The sequence below is a fragment of the Cucumis melo genome, chromosome 1, assembly GCF_025177605.1.
Source record: "Cucumis melo cultivar AY chromosome 1, USDA_Cmelo_AY_1.0, whole genome shotgun sequence".
In the NCBI taxonomy this organism is placed as follows: domain Eukaryota; kingdom Viridiplantae; phylum Streptophyta; class Magnoliopsida; order Cucurbitales; family Cucurbitaceae; genus Cucumis; species Cucumis melo.
The window spans coordinates 14,869,946-14,886,999 of NC_066857.1; the positions used below are offsets into that span (position 1 = coordinate 14,869,946).

The following is a 17,054-nucleotide window of genomic DNA, read 5'->3' on the forward strand; positions in this document are numbered from 1 at the left end:
TCCTTTTCTCCTTTTTTTTTTATTTTTTTTTTCGAAATTTAATATTTAAAATGTGGGTAAAACCGAGATGAACCGAACCGGTTTGGTAGATAGGGTAACCCAGTTTCCGCGTTTAGCTCAGCTGTATTCCATCCATTCCATCTAAATCCATCCAGCACAACTACACAGTACACATTACGCCCATACACAATACAATATTGTTTCCCCAAATCAAATGTAATTTATATATTTGTACTTTTATTAATCTTTTTCAAAAACCAAACCAAATAATTATTATTTCTTTCTTCAATTCAGACGTGGGGAATTAAAAAGAAAATTACAAAAACATATTCTAAGTGGAACTAATTCAATTCAACAGCCTGTCTCTCTCTGCCTTCTCGTCGGACAACAACGACCTTCTCCTCCTCCTCCTCCCTCCCTCTCTCTCTCTCTCTCTCTCTCTCTCTCTCTCTCGCCGGAATTATGCTCTCCCACCGATCCTTCTTCAACTTACCAATGCTTCTTCTCTTTTTCCTCTCACTGCTTTTCACTTTTTCTTCCTCTACTTCCATTTCAGGTACTTCATCAGATTCACAATCACCCCCACTTTCTCTAATTTCCCTCTTCTTCTCTATTTCTCTCTTTAACTCCCCTTTTTACGCTTTCCAGGAAATCTCTTTGAATCCAACCCTTCAATCGGTCGCAACCTCCTACAGGCTAAAAAAGGTTCCACCCCTCCCTCTCTTTAACTTCTTTTTTGTTTCTGACTACTTTGTTATTTACTTTAGTTTAGTTTAGTTGTGGGCATCTTTCAGCTGTTAGGTTTTGAAAGCTCTATTTTATTTATGCTTTTTTTCTTTCTATAAGATCTTCCCGATCTGTGTTTCTTCTCTCTCGAGGTTGTGTGGAATTTGGGGTTACTAGATATGACTTCTTTTGGTTTCAGTTTGACCATTTGATTCTCTTGTTTTTCTCTGCCTGTTCTTCTACTCACACCGTTCTGTTAAAAGGAAATTCAGCCGAAATAGTGACTTAATTTAATCGGGTTTAATGATTTATTGATTTCATTATCGTATTGGGTTGATCTGTCCGTGATTTACGCTCTGATTCAACAACATTAAAAGGGAGGAAAAAAAGTATGCTGCATAAAGTTGCAAAAATTGTGGGTATCAACTGTTTGATTTCTTCCTTAAGATTAATTATTCTGCTTTAATGCTCTTGGCTTCTTCATCATATGGTAAGCCAGCTGAAGATGAAGATTTCTAAATCTGGCGACTCATTACTTTCTAATGTGAAAGCAACTGAATAGTTAGTTGAATGATCTTGGATTTATGGCTTTAACATTCTCGTATGTGGTCAGTTGAGCTAGTTGTATGTTGTAAAAGTTCTATCTATACATTGGATTATAAAGTACCGTTATAACTTATATTATAAGGTAATGTAAGTCCAATATAGTAATTTGTTACATTCATTTGGTTACCTAAATTGATTAAGGAAATTAATATTCTTTGTTTTTTCTCACTTATACACGTATGTGAAGATAAAAAAAGTAGCCTCTTAAAAAGTTATATTCTATGGTGTCTGTTGTCTATACCTCATGCCGGCCTTGTTTGTTTAGATTTTGGCTTTTAATATAATTTTGTATTAGTGATGTGTTACATACCGTAGGTTTGTAAGAATTATTTTGTTTGCACATTTTTTGAGATTTGAATAACTTTTTTCTTTTCTTCCCAAAAATTTTCATATCATGTGCATGTGCATTTAGAAAATGAAATACTTAGTTTATGTGCAGTTTTTATCCAAGTGCAGATGTTTTTCTCTTGGACACAAATTAAAGAACTAAGATACTTCATTTAGCTTTTGATTAGAGATCTGCCACGTTTCCCTTTACGTTCCATTTCTTTTGTCCACATATTAAGCATATGACAATTGATAATCTTTTAGATGAATTTACTTAAGAGGAATGAGCAGTTTTTGGTGCATACCTCTGTCTTTCGTGGAGGAGAAAAGGATCTCTTGATGTCGTTTTAAAATTGCTAGAATTTGATGACTACGTATTTTGTGTGGAAAATCGTTAGATTGCTTAATCCCCACTTGTTATTAGTGGTCATAATCATATTAGCTTATTGCTCATCACGCTTAACCTCTCCAGATTTCAAATAGAAGTTTGAAAACTTTGTAGTGCTATTTTTGCTTACATTATCTGTGACCTACCAGTGATTTCTACTTTCTGAAGCTACTCTAAAACTAATTTGATCTAATCATGTAATGTTGCTCAATTTATGCAGCTTGTCCAGTGAACTTTGAATTCTTGAATTACACCATCATCACAAGCAAGTGCAAGGGGCCTCGATACCCTCCCAAGCTCTGTTGTTCTGCTTTGAAAGAATTTGCTTGCCCTTATGTGGAAGATATCAATGATTTAACAAATGATTGTGCTTCGACCATGTTCAGTTACATTAACTTGTATGGAAAATACCCTCCTGGTCTCTTCTCTAGCGAGTGCAAGGAGGGGAAGGAAGGTCTAGAATGCCCCGCACTCCCACCCTCCACTTCAGCTGATCTAAGTTGGTGCTCGAAAACAAGCTTACCATCGTATTCACTGATTCTCTTGACTGGATTCGTACTGCTGTTATGGCTATTATGATAAGGTCCAAATTCCTTCCATTTTTTTCCTTCCAATTTGTTACTGTACGTTAAACATACTTGAAAAATTGCAATTCTTTATTACCATGTATTTATTATAATAGTTTCATAAGCTAAACTTGTTTATCTATCTTCCACTTTGATAGCTGTGGTAAGCGAGTTCTTATTCATGAGATTGAACTCCAAAAGTTTTTATTTGAGGTAATTTCTGTGTTTTTATTTGGTCAAGGAGACCAGGTGTGTCGTCATCATCATATATATAGTTGTTTGCGATATGTTTCATTTTATAATGTGATGTAATATAGAACCATTACTAAAAGTTCATTTATGGTTGATTTGAAATTTTAGTTTCTTTTATGTTTATATAAAAATTATTCTATATTTTCTTGAATTAAAATGCATGTTGATGCGATACAATACAATTAACTGATGCATACGATTTCTTAACAAGGAAGTGATGAACTTTCATTTATGATCTTAAATATTTATGGCTATAATTACTGTAGGTTGGTTTGTTTTGGTCATGTTAAAATAATCCTCTAGATCTGAAAAGAAAGTTTAGAAGTCGGGTTAATATATAATATTTTTTTATTATTTTTTTTTTTTTTGTAACGATGTAATAAAAGAATAAGATGATCCATAAACTTTTATAATAACAATCTCATTCCTAAACTTAAAGCTTCCTCTTTTCTCTCAGTCGAAGGAAGGGGGATTGGTTGAGTTTTTTTAACCTTGTGGTGCGCCACAATAATTTTGTTACTAATTTAACAAAAACTTTTAACATAACGACCACATTGTTTCCTATAAACAAAATTGTTATTTTTAAAGTTGAGGGCTAAATAATAATGAGTAAGATCCAAAATTAATTCAATCTAATATACTAAGATTCAAGGTTACATAATGTTTCTGTCATACAAGTGGTTCACGTTTAAGTTAATCTAAAAGGTCTATAGTAAATGGATAGAAGTTGTATGCCTTTCTTAATAAAACTGCATATACAACTTATTTCATAATTGATACATGATATGTAATGTTACAAAAAATATGAACCATATTTTCTATGTGAAGACATGTAAATGGAAGTGTCCTATATAAAACACTTTATACATAGATTAAATGGTAAAATAACTTTTTCTTTATAACACCGTTACTTGTAGAAACCAATATTTCACTAGGATGATCATAGGAGACTTAACTTTAATTCAGAGATGGTTGTGAACCCCTTGTTTATGAAATAGTCCTTGATAGTCGAACTCAACAAGCTTACCATTTTGGAAATTCTTCTGAGTGAGGAGCTAGAAAAACAACTACGCAAGAAATTCATTCCTTTCCATTCCCTAGGATAGTCGACAATTTACCCGAATTAATTTCTAAATGTAAAATCTTTATTTTGATGGTAAATCTTCCCGTTGTGCAATTTTTTCAATAAGATAAGTTTGCCCTTTTTTATTGTACGTACACAATTTTTCTATATTTATTTAAATAATTTCTTTAAGACTTTTTTATTGTTTACGTAAAATAAAAACAATAAAAAAAAATGAAGAATGAGTTGTTTTATAGCTTTCAATTTTGTATCTATAAATTAAAAACTAAATTCATAATATTAAAATTTTATAAACTAAATAAACACAACACATCACCATTTAAACTAAATTTGTGTTATGAGAAAAAGCGAAGGTCTCGTTTGATTCGTGATTCATTTTCATTTTCACTTTTACATTTGAAAAAACACAGAAACACAATTAAAAATTGTTTGGGTATACTTATTATCAAAAACAATTTAAAAAAACAACAGTAAAAATAACCCATTTTCGAAAGTAATAAATTGTCGTTTTCTTTGTTTTTAGATTTTGTTTTCAAAAATTGTCAACATGAAACACTCTATTGTATTTTCAAATTATCAAACAAACACAATTTTTTAATTTTAAATTCGAATTTCAAAATTTTAAAATGGAACCAAATGTGTTTTCTAATACAATAAAAAAGAAGAATTTGTTTTTGTTTTCCATTAAAAATTATTTGTTTTTCAAAATAATTTTTGGATAATGAACCAAACAGCATTTAAATTTGTAATTTAACACGTATTAGAAAAACAAAAAGAAGAAGAATAAGAAGAGAGAAGTAAATAAAAGAAGTGATAGTTTATGATAAATAGATAAGCATTTAATGGAGAAATTAAGAAACCCCATTTTTCTAAATATAATCTGTAACTTACTCTGCTTTTATTTCTCCCTACTTAATTAACATTTCTGTTTTCAGTTTCCTTCTTCGTTTTATTTTGAACTCTTCATTTCTAAAATGCCAAAAAAAAAAAAAAAAAAAGGATCTTCATTTGTTGTTCAAAATAGGGAATATTTTTAATCTCCAAAAGTTAATAATAATCAAAAGCCCATAGAGATTATGGTTTCTAATTCTAATTGGTGCTTTTGCAGTTTCTTTATGCTTCTTCTTCAGTTGTTTGAAGTTTCATCTACACATTCAACTTTCAGATCAGGTATCTATATTCTTGCTTTTCTAATGTTTTCCATTCCTTTTTTTTTTTCTTGTATTTGTCTCAATCCTCAGTCCACCTATTTCTTTTGTAGATGAAATTTTTGAATCTCATACTTCAACATTGGGAAGGAGTCTCCTCCAACTTAAAAAAGGTTTCTTTTCTTTTTCTTTTCCTTTTCCTTTCCCATTATTCTGCTAATTCTCACTTTGGTTTAATTCTTTTCATCTCTTAAATTGGTAACCATTTTTTTGTTTCTTTCAAAGAACTTTTTGCAACCTAACTTCAACCACATGGAGTAGAAAAATTCAAAATATTTAGTAAAAAAGAGAGAAGAATTTGTCAGGTATGATTAAACAGTTGAATGGGTTGTAAAAAGATGGTCATCATTTAAACTCAATTTTTCTTTCTTTAGAAAAAGTATCCTACTTTTCGCTATAAGTTCTCATAACTAAAATCCAAGTTTTGAAAACACTTTTTTCAGTTTTTTTTTTTTTTTTCTTGTAAGTTTTCCAAATGTTATTTGGTTTTACTGAAAAGAAAAATGTAAGAAAACTATAGATGATAGAAACAGAGAGAGTAAGTTTAATTTTCAAGGACAAAAAAATTAAAAGTAAAATTGTTACCAAATAAGTCTTTTAATTTCTTGTCAAATTACATGTAAATCCTTACTTCTTTCTACATAACTTTACCTTAAACTGTGTTTAGTAAATCTTCAAACTTTAACTATATATAGCATTTAATTAGAACTCATGAATTTAATGGATACATCTTTAAATTGTGTGTTTGACAATCTATGCATGTTACAAAGCGTTTTCTTTTTTCTTTTTCTTTTGAGAAATTAAAATGTGAAACCTATTTAGACATGAATTTGAATTTATTTTATTTATTTACGTTGTTTTAATGCGACAAATGGGAACATCCTCACTTTGTTCGATACTTTGACACTTTTGAAAATTCTATTTTATTTTATTTTTCTTTTGAAAAATTAAATTGTAAAATTTATGACTTTGTTTTTGGGCTCTTAGATGTCAAGAATTTAGTAGACATGAAATAGAAAATTTAGACTATTTAAGTTTTGTTTGGTAATCATTTCATTCTTTAATTAATTTCATTTTCTTTCATTTCTTAACCATAGTTTGTATCAATATTAAGTAGGAGAGTTGCATTCTTAACCAAGTCTCAAAAACTAAAACAAGTACTTTTTTTTTTTTTATTTCAAAATTTGACTTGATTTTTTAAATCATGAGTAAAAAGTATTAATTTAGGGATGGAAGAATTATTTATAGAATTAATTTTTAAAAACAAAAAATGAAATTGAAAAAATAATTAAAGTTTAGAAACACTAGTTATATCTGTTGGGTTTGAAGTTTTCAAAAAATAAGCCAAGTTTTAAAAAACTTAAAGTAAAAGTAGGAAAACACTTACATGTGTTCTTCAAATTTTGTTAGAAACTCAAATGCTTCTTGAATAATGATAAAAATAATGCAGTTGCAGAATTAAAAGAAAATAAGCATAAATTTAGAAAACCAAAAACTAAATACCCCTCCTAAGGAAACCATTAAACTTGGTTTTTTCTTTTTTCTTTTTAATTGAAAGTTTCAAAGAGGCTATTTGTTCTACTTCTGTAAACCACTCCATTTCAATAATGAATATTATTAGAATTTGCAAATTTATTGAGTATCTTCACATTCATTTTTTTTTTCTATTTTTCATATTTATCGATAATTTGTTTCCTTCTACCTATTTCTATTTTTACAACTATAGGGTAATTTTATGTTTCTTTTTTAATTTACTTTTCAAAATTATCAAGAAACTCCATTTTACAAATTTACATAGTAATTACAAATGATATTAACTTCAAACTTTTAACTATATTTAGTGGTCAAACCACTCCTAAAATTGTAATTTTAACTTCCACTTTAGTACTTCATCAAATAGTTCAACTTTTTCGAGTTGAAATTTTATTCTAAATGGCAAAACTGCTAAAAATAATTATAAAATATAACAAATTGAGTGTTTTGCAATAGTGTTTACCGTAGCTAATTGGAGATTTTTTAATAGTATTTACTGCAGCTAGAGATGGTTATTATAGTCTTGCATAATCCTCACCTCAAATGCTCCCTGGAAGGCCGTGTGAGGTAGAGATTGTTTAGGACTATAATAACCATCTTTTGCTCTACAAAAAATACTATTTAAAAGTCACTAATTAGCTACAGTAAACAGTATCTCAAAACTCTTAATTTGCAACAGTATTTATTATTTGCTACACTTTTTACTATTTGACATTCATTATTTTTTTACTATTTGCTACAGTGTTTACTATTTTCTTCTCAAACTAAAATAATTAACACCAGTACACCACAAACACATACGATTATAACTAAGGGTATAAACAGGTTAGGTTGGGTTAGATTGGGAGACATTCTCAACAAAACTCATAATTTCGGGTTGGTTGGGTTGGCAACCCGAATTAATTTCTCAACCCAATCCAACCCAAATTTGGGTTGGGTTGGTTTGTCGGATTTTATTATTATTTTTTTCATTCCTAATGTTTGTAAAATTTAAAATTGTTATAACTACTCAATAGTAAACATTCATAACTATGTTTGGTTGGGCAGGAATGTCATTATCATGATCGTTTACCCTAGAACCTCCTATAGATCATGTAGGAATTTAAACGATCGTATGGAAAGTTAGCCGATCGCATAAGAAGTAAACAATCGTTTAGCTTTCTATACGGTCGTATTCGTTTACCCTCTAATGCGATCGTTTAGCTTTCTACCTTCAAACGATCATTTACTTCTTATACAATCAACTAACTTTCCATACGATCATTTAACTTCCTACACAACGTTTAACAAAATACTCTCATAACTTTACTTTTATTAAATAAATAATACAAATTAAATATAGTATAATATATATATATATATATATATATATATATATATCATTAATTCATGTTGGATTGGGTTGAACCGAATTTTTCAAACTCAACCCAAAAAGACCAAAATTTTCAACGCAATCCAACTCACATTTAAAATTAATCTAACCTAACCCATAAATATGGATTGGGGTCCGGGTTGTTCGGTTATTCGAAGTGGACTTACACCCCTAATTATAACCCAAACTAAAATAATCTACACATCAAACACAAACTATTTTAATCAAATTATAATAATCGAAGACTACGATAAGTCACTCCTTGCCCCAAACATCCACTAAGCATTTACAAATTCTTTATACTTTAGAAAGTATCCCAAACAAGCTTGAAACCTATTAAAATGCTAATTAAAGTCTTGTTTGATAATTATTTTGGTTTTTAGTTTTTGAAAAATTAAGCACAAGCATCTTTTTCCACCGTAAATATCTTGTTTTATTATCTAATTTTAAAAATTTAACCCAAGTTTTTAAAGCTAAAAAATTGTGTCAATTTGATAACAATTTGAATTTTGGATTTTGGTTTTTGGTTTTTGAAGTCTGTTTCTCTTGATTTTTGCTCATATATTGTGTAAACATTTAAATTCTTACTCAAATTTTCAAGAACATACAAGTTTTCCCAAACAAATTTTAGTTATGATTTTGAAGGCACTTGTAAAATGTAAACAACAAAACATATGGAAATCAACGGATGAAAATAATGTTTATAAGCTCGATTAATTTTAAACAAACAATAAATCAAAAACCAAATAATTTGTTAAAAATGATTGTACTTTTTAAAATGTTATTTTTGTTTTTGAAATTTGACCAATCACCACCGTACCATTTTACTTAGGAAAGGTGTAAAACATAGACTTATTTTTAAAACTAAATGGTTGTGTTTCCTTTAATTGTTAAAGAATAATTTTGCTTTCATTTTTTTATCATTCTTGTGTTTCATAATATCTTAAATTTTGACAGCTTGCCCTATTAGCTTTGAATTTTTGAACTACACAATCATCACAAGCAAATGCAAAGGGCCTCAATATTCTCCAAAGCTGTGTTGTTCAGCTCTAACAGAACTTGTTTGCCCTTATGTTGATGCTTTGAATGACATGACAACTGATTGTGCTTCAACCATCTTTAGCTACATTAACCTCTATGGAAAGTATCCACCTGGCCTTTTCTCGAGCATATGTCGCGAAGGAGTCGAAGGTCTTGCATGCCCTCCATTACCGCCTCCTTCCAACTCGAACTCAACTTCTCTCTTAAAGCGTTCATCGCCTTCGAACGTTAATGCCTCTGGACTTCTACTTTTGCTTTTGTCGCTGTTGTGACCCAGGTTTTGTGGTTGTTTTAATTTATAATCCAACAAAAGACTCAATTCTTTATAGTTCATATTCATGGGGTTGGGTATGGCAAAATGGTCTCTATGCTTCTTCATATACCAAGCATAGCTGGTTGGACTTGGAGCTATGTAAAAGTGTTCTGTTCCACAAAATCCATATATGTTTCTATTGCTAAATTGTTTCTTCTTTTATCTTTTTAATAATATTTTATAAATAATCAAAATGTGTTGACAATCTAGACATAAAATCAATACAAGTTAGATATTCAAATTTCTACCCACATAGTTGACGTAGAAAAAGGGGAAAAAGAAAAGGCTAGCTTAAACTCTCCTTGAATGTGTCTCACAAAGCAAGAACTTAGACTCCTCTAATATAATCTATAGGAGCTGACTTATTTACTCTTACCAAAATTAACGTTTTTGTGTAAAAAGGGTACAAACAGATGGAATGTACAAACTTAATCTTGAAAGTAATAAAAATCTGTCTTTTACTTATATACTGTGTTTTTTTAATGTTTGGTATGTCAAACTCTGTCGTATTAATAAACGGATAATTAGTAACATGAGTAGGTTGGAAATGATTCCTAAATTATCTACGAATGAATTTGATAAATGTGAATATTGTAGTCAGGCTAAAATAACTAGGACTTTTCATAAATTTGTAATTAGAAAATATGAGCCTCTAGATTTAATTCATTCAAACTTATGTGAATTTGATGATGTTTTGACTAATAATAGTAGAAGATATTTCATTGCTTTTATTGATGATTGTTTTGATTAAACTTTTGTATCTACTCAAAAATAAAAGTGATGTCTATGACATATTTAAATTATTTGTAAATCAAATAGAAAATCAGTTTAATTGAAAAATTAAGAGATTTCATAGTGATAAGGGCATTGAATACAATTTAGATGTTTTTAATAACTTTTATAACACACATGGAATAATACATGAAATGTGAGACCCTAATCGTGTACTGCTAGCACGATAAAAACCCTGCGACAAGGATGCTAAGTGAAGAGATTCTCGACCATAGAATATATCTCGCTAAAGAAGTATGCGTGAGGTCTTGACCTGAAGAAAGGAAGTCCGGGTGGAGAGGATTCTCACTGGGGAGCCTCTCGAAGAGGAGTATAGGACATTCCATGTGAAAATATGCAAAAGAAAGAGGATGACGCGAAAAGGAATGTTCGTCTAAGTTCCATCGCAAGATGGCAAACAATGCGACAAGAATAAGCTGGCAAGGAAGAAGCATGCGTTAGACGCCAAGAGTAGGCACTTAACATAGTAACGCGAGGAAAAGTGCTATGCTTAAGGAAGGATGCGAGGAAGTGTCTTGTCAAAATGACTTGTTCACTCACTAAAAGAAAGTAAATGTATGTTGCTTTCCGAGAAGATAGGACGGACATGTGATTAAAGAGTTTGGGTGCTGCATAATGCAACAAGTTGGTAAGGAGACACGTGTAAAGCGTTGAAACGATCCATGGAGGTGAGAGGTCACTATAAAAAGGGCCAAAGGTCACAGAGGAAAAGGAGATTTTAGGAAGAGTTAGATTTTCTGATGAAAGTGACCATGAAAGTTCGAAGAGCTGAACGACAGATGAGAAAAATGCTAGTTAAGAAGAGGAATCCAATGAAAGAAAAGGCTGGGGGTGAAGCTAAAGTATACTTATGAGTGAAAAACAAGATTCGACATGATTGCTAAACTAACATTTATTTCTAATTATTTCTGTGTTTGTTTAATAGTATCTTTATAACAATGTTTGCACTTTTGTATTTCTCATAAGTATAATTCCTATAATTCTTCCATAAATAGTTATTACCGTGTCTATAGACTTGATTCCTGGAAAAGGTATTCTGTTAACGATCATCTGGAAGTATTCTTTCGTGATTCTTATTGTATCGTACCGTCATTACAAAGATATGTGTAAGGGAAGTAAATGGAGAACTCTATTGAAGGGAGATGAGATTTATCGCAAGACACTGGTGTAAATTTCAGGTAACTCACATGACGTTGGTTGAGTGTGAATCTCAGGTTTAGGCGAGATTATAATGAGGTACTGGTTGAAAGGTGGAATGTTACGAGGTGTTGGGTATTCCAGGTAACTCGCATGACGCTGGCTAAGTGTAAATCCCAGGTTAGTGAGGGGAAATCCCTAAGTCTCAGAATGGGCTTTTCGTGAGCTGACTGTAGCATACGACGTTGTACACTCGCTATGGGGACAATGTTGATATAAGACATTGGTAGAGTGTAACTCCCAGGTCTAAGAATTTGAATATGACAAGACGCTATTGGATATCCCAAGTAACTCGAGTGATCCAGGTCAGCGAAAGGAGATTCCCAAGTCTTCGAATAATCTTACATCAATGTTTGTGGTGCAATTGGTAGCGTGTTGAGTATTTATTTTGAGTTGTGATGGTTAGGCAATATATATATATATATATATCAACAGTTCACTACTTCGAACTCCGTGTGTTACGACATTAATATTCTAATGTAGATTTGTTATGGCTTTTTCCTAAAAGGTTTTCTCAATCCATCACTCATTAAGTCTGTTTGAAGCCAGCCGATGGATTTATCTCAGGCGTTGTAGCCTAATTAAGGAGGGAAGACAGAATTACTCTATAGCCTCATGCGACATAATAGTCGTGTCATCTTATTTCACGTCTAAGGAGTCAGTTGGTAAGCACATGGCTTCTTAACACAAATGACTCCACTCGAAAGGAAGGCAAGAGCAATACTTAGACAGTTAAGGCCAAGTCAGGGAAGCCAAAGAGACAGCTAACTGAGTCAAGGAAGGAATAGCCCTAAATGCTTCCCGCTAAGTGAGGTGATTAGGCGATTGAGGCAAAGGACTAAGTTGTGCCTTTACACCTCTAAGGACCTTTTAATGGAGGAGAGAGAAAAGGGTTATTGAGGACTACCCTCGAGTTAGGATGTTGATGACTCAAGGGGAAGGGGTTGAAGAAAGGGACCTTGGGTTCTTAGAGCCCTCAACACGAAGAGCTGCATCTTGGAGGTGAGGAGAGAACGAGGCGCATTGCTACATGATGAGGCGAGCAACCCAAACGACAAGTTAAAAAAGTTGTGCTAAGTAAAGGGAGGGCCAAAGATTTTATTTAAGTCTTGTTGTAAGGAAAAGTTTAAGTTATGTTTGAACCCTGTAAAAGTATTAAGTTAGTAAATATAAGTTTTGTACTCATTCTACCTTATTATCTTACGATTGTTGCACAAGTAGAATGGTATTGTTAAGCTAAGTATTAAGGGTTCGACATTAAGGGCAAGTTAGCAAAATTTAAATTGTATTCCGTTATTATAGTTTGAGAAAGCTTGGCATTAAGCCCTGCGTTGAGGTTCAAAAAGAGAAGTTGTTCCGCTCACAAGTCATTTGATGTTTACTCTGTGATGGGGTATGCGTTAAAGGTCTAGGTGGCACGCCTCCACTAAGTTGCAAGAAGGAACCTTTGGGGCGGGACGTGACACAAAAAGACAGCACCCTATTCTCCAAAAATAAACAGTAAAGTCAAAAGGAAAAATAGAACCTTATCTGAATTATTAGTTGTTGTTTTACTTAATTCAGGAGCTACATCATCTAATTGGTGGGGTGGAATTATTTAAACTGAGTGTTATGCTTTTAATAGAATACCAAAATCTAAAAACACAACTTCACCTTATGAGGTCTTTAAGAACAAGAAACCAAGCTTGTCATATTTCAGAATTTGGGGGTGTTTAACCTACGTAGAGCCTATGTCTGTATAGGATATGCATAAAATAGTAAAGTCCACAAGTTCTATGACTTAGTAAATCGAGTAACTATAGAATCAAATGATGTTGACTTAATTTTGGATAGATTCCTTTAGATCAAGAAATAGTGAAGGCTTGAACTCTAATAGTCTAACTAGTGGAGGACTCGACTTCTAGTAGTTTACCTTTAGTTAGAATTCAAATTTCAAATGAGAAACAAACCCAAAGCCTAGAAGAAGTAAGAAATTCATAAGATTAAAGATTTTGGAGATGATTTTGAAATCTACAATATGAAAGAAGATACCAAAGATCTAAAAGAAGCTTTATCATTAATAGATACCAACATATGGCAAGAAAAAATTAATGATGAAATGGTATCTCTTGAGTCAAATAGGACTTGTAATGAAGGGATAAGAACTCTTTGCAATGGAAGAATTTAACAAAACCTTAAAGACAAATTAAATTGGGAATTAGGAAATACTCATGCATTGGCAAATATAAAATAACAAATATAGTAAACTAACTATTAATAGGCTCAACAAGTTTTTTTTTAAAGAATACAGAGAAGAAAAAAAACTCACGTTCAATGCCATTTCTAAAACTACAAATCACTAGTTTGGAGTCAACACCAGGACTTGGAGATCCTCCTATCCTCTAAGTGATTGAGGTTAATGGCGGCTAGGAACCAAAATTTGGATTGGGAATCACAGAGAACTTTTTCTAAAAGATTGCGAAAAGAACTCAAAATTGTTTTGTCTCTGATAAGTTACCAACTTCCCTTTTCTTCAACTAGAAGAAGAGGGAGAGAGACTTTGGGCATACGTGGAATGGTTCCCACATGCTTCAATAACTCCTACCTAAGGAAGTTATTTGTTTAAATTAAATTAAAAATTATTAAATTAATTAATTAATTAAATCATATTTAATTACATTTCATTTAAATCATATTTAAATGAATATAAGATTTTAGATTTGAATCATATTCATATATAAATTCCTCTCACAAACTAAGTTTTAATGTATATCATATACACATTAAAATTTAACCTATAGTTTAATATGAATATAATTCACATTGAATTAATAATTGAACTCATTTAAATATTTTATTCTATCATAAATTAATTTTGAATCATATCTAAATTAAATTTATATAATAAAGTTTAATTAAAATATAAACTTTATATTATAATGTATCACCATATGATACTATTTCCCTAAATAAATTTGAACATTTCAACTTAACCTCTTGAACCTACAGATCAGAAGCTACAACGATATAAGATTAATTGGCTAAACTCGTTAAGCACGTTAATCAATATTCGTTAACTATATATACACTCCACTAAAGACTCACAACTAAACTATTCTCACTATAGGTATATTTCTATGTCCACTGATATAGATTGATAGTAGTAAGTTATTCATTCACAAGTGTCTGTAACATCAGTTGGGTTAAATTTCGTTTTACCACTAAGTTACTTCTAGTCCTTAAATATCAATGCTTCTCTAATAAACAACCTATTTATGGTTCAACCAATAAACAAAAACCTCTATCGTGTCATAGAGAGGGTAGGACCCTTTGTTTAAGTCCTAGAGACACCATTTAAGGGAACACTAATCTACTTACTCTAAAGTTGGGAACGAATGAATTCCATCTTGTTGATTATGATTTTAGCTCTCCATTCGGTCTTTTCCCCAAAATGATAAACATATTGAGTAGCAATTTGGCCACTCTTACTTGTACAAATCAAAAGACAACCCCTCCCAAATTGAAGTTCATAATACATTCAGGATTAGGACTAAGTTACCTAGGTCATTCTAATGAAATAAAAACCTAACTAGTTAACGAACTTACATCTAGTGGTTACTATTTCGTGGTTTGGTCTTATACAAACTCATTGCATATGATACCCTCACTCGCATGTCACCTAGCTCCTTAATGGTGAACTTGAAGAAGATGTTTATGTGGAACAACCTAAAGGTTTCATGGCCCATGGTTAAGAGAACCAAGTATGCAGATTAGAAATATCTCTCTATGGTCTTAAACAAGCTCCTAACCAATGACACAAAAAATTTGACAACTTAATCATTTCAAAATGATTCAATGTAAATGAAAGTGAGTCATCTACTATAAGCTTGAAAATAATATTTGAACTATTATATGCTTATATGTAGATGATATGTTAATTTTTGGATTGAATTTGTATGTTATAAATGATATCAAATCTCCTATATCAGGTGATACTTCCTCTCTATGTGTTTTCCTCATTTGTGGCTACGAGGTTCTTTAGAATTGGTTACTGCCCTATTATTGTCATAGTATAGAGTGATAGACAAGTTCATGTTTGGAAGAACTTCAAAATCATGCAAGAACTTCCTGAGCCAAGATGTTTCTTTTGTTGCTTCGCAAGTAGCGACATATTTAGCCTCTATAATAGAGTTTGTAGTGCATCCTTGCTTGATGTTATTTCATACTACAACTCTTCCGTTCAGAGTGAACATTGATCAACATGGATTTCCTAGAATCCTTATCAGTTTGAAAATCAAAGTTGGTGTATCTCATAAGGATCAAATCCTTAGCACCATACACAAGCATGTAGTCTCTCGTTCTTCTAAAATACTTGAGAATACATTTAACTGTCGTCCAATTGTCTAACCCTGGGTTGGATTGGTATTGTAACGACCCAACTCCTTATACTGAATCGAAGTCATTACTAAATATAGAACAAGTGGTTTAAGTCATAAAATTTATTAAAACGCATACGGTTTAAGAAATTTCATTTATGAAAATTTAAACAAGGTAGTCATGCAAAAAGTGTAAATGCGTCCTGAAGTCCTACTCGGGCCCTATCTACATAAAAAGATGGTAAGTAATGAAAAGTACTCAAACTTAAATGCGAAAGTCTGAAATAAAGATAAGCGGAAGCGGTAGTCCCTATGGCCCTCCACGGTCTCACTTCGGGTCGCTCGCCAGCTTGCCCTTGCCCTTGCCTCGTCCCCTACCTGAAAACATAAAATGAAGAGAGTGAGTATAAAAAAAAATACTCAGTAAGGGACCCACTACTAGTCCCACTAGGTGCCTGTTAACTTCCTGTTAGAGTCCTGTAACTGGTACCCAATATCTGGCACGTTCCCGAACACGTGCAATCATGCGCTCCCGTAGGAACGTAACTCTGGTCTTCGGTGCCCCGGGGGTCACCTAGGACAGTCGGGATGCGAGGACCCCGTCGAGTCACTCGAGTCATATCTATATCCATGCTAGACTGGTGTCCCGTCGGACCACACAGTCCTCAATAGGTGGTGATCCCGAAGGACACCCATGCAGGTACGACTCTAACAGATTAAGCTAACAGGTACCCTACTTGCAGTACACATACACATGGCATCAGCATATAACATGTTACAGAAATCATCTCTACACTCTCCGTCCCGACATTCGCGTATAGCCATAACAGCTCTTGCCACACACAACAGGCTATAGTATAACTATATCGTCATTTGCATCATACTATCATTTATCTCAGGCAACGTACTGTCTAATCCTTAACATGAAAAGTCGGGGCATACATGGTCTCATACTTCTAAACATGAAGCTAGTAGTAGAATCTCTTACCTGGAGATCTACTTGTCGAGTCCTAACCGCGAGGCAGTACGCTTTCCAAGCGACGAAGTCCTAACTGTTTAATATGCCAAAATTCGTAATTAGGTCGCCAACGACTATCGGTTCAAGACTCATTTGAAATAACTTACCCTAGAGAGAGGTTGCAGTGCTCGAGCCCCCTGCTGAAGAATTCCCGCACTGCAGCAATTACTTGGTCCAAGACGTCCCTTAAGGAAAATAACTTAATTTTAGTCCCAAATTAATTTAATTAACGTCCGAAGCATGGAGTCTTACTGGGAAATGCCACAATAATTAATT

The 17,054-nt window shown here is 32.3% G+C and overlaps 1 protein-coding gene across 1 annotated transcript; it reads left to right on the forward strand.

Annotated features, from left to right (window-relative positions):
• The first annotated feature begins 209 nt into the window (after positions 1–209).
• On the forward strand, positions 210–2,977 carry LOC103490187 (GPI-anchored protein LLG1-like). The gene is made up of 3 exons (XM_008449577.3): positions 210–556; positions 649–705; positions 2,268–2,977. Exons 1-3 carry the CDS (start codon positions 463–465, stop codon positions 2,624–2,626), a joined length of 510 nt encoding a protein of 169 aa, XP_008447799.1. The 5' UTR covers positions 210–462; the 3' UTR covers positions 2,627–2,977.
• The last annotated feature ends 14,077 nt before the right edge of the window (positions 2,978–17,054 follow it).

Coding starts and splice junctions, on each gene's coding strand:
- LOC103490187 (XM_008449577.3), top strand. CDS start 463: ATGCTCTCCCACCGATCCTTCTTCAACTTACCAATGCTTCTTCTCTTT. Junction 557..648: donor TTCCTCTACTTCCATTTCAG/GTACTTCATCAG, acceptor TACGCTTTCCAG/GAAATCTCTTTGAATCCAAC. Junction 706..2,267: donor CCTCCTACAGGCTAAAAAAG/GTTCCACCCCTC, acceptor CAATTTATGCAG/CTTGTCCAGTGAACTTTGAA.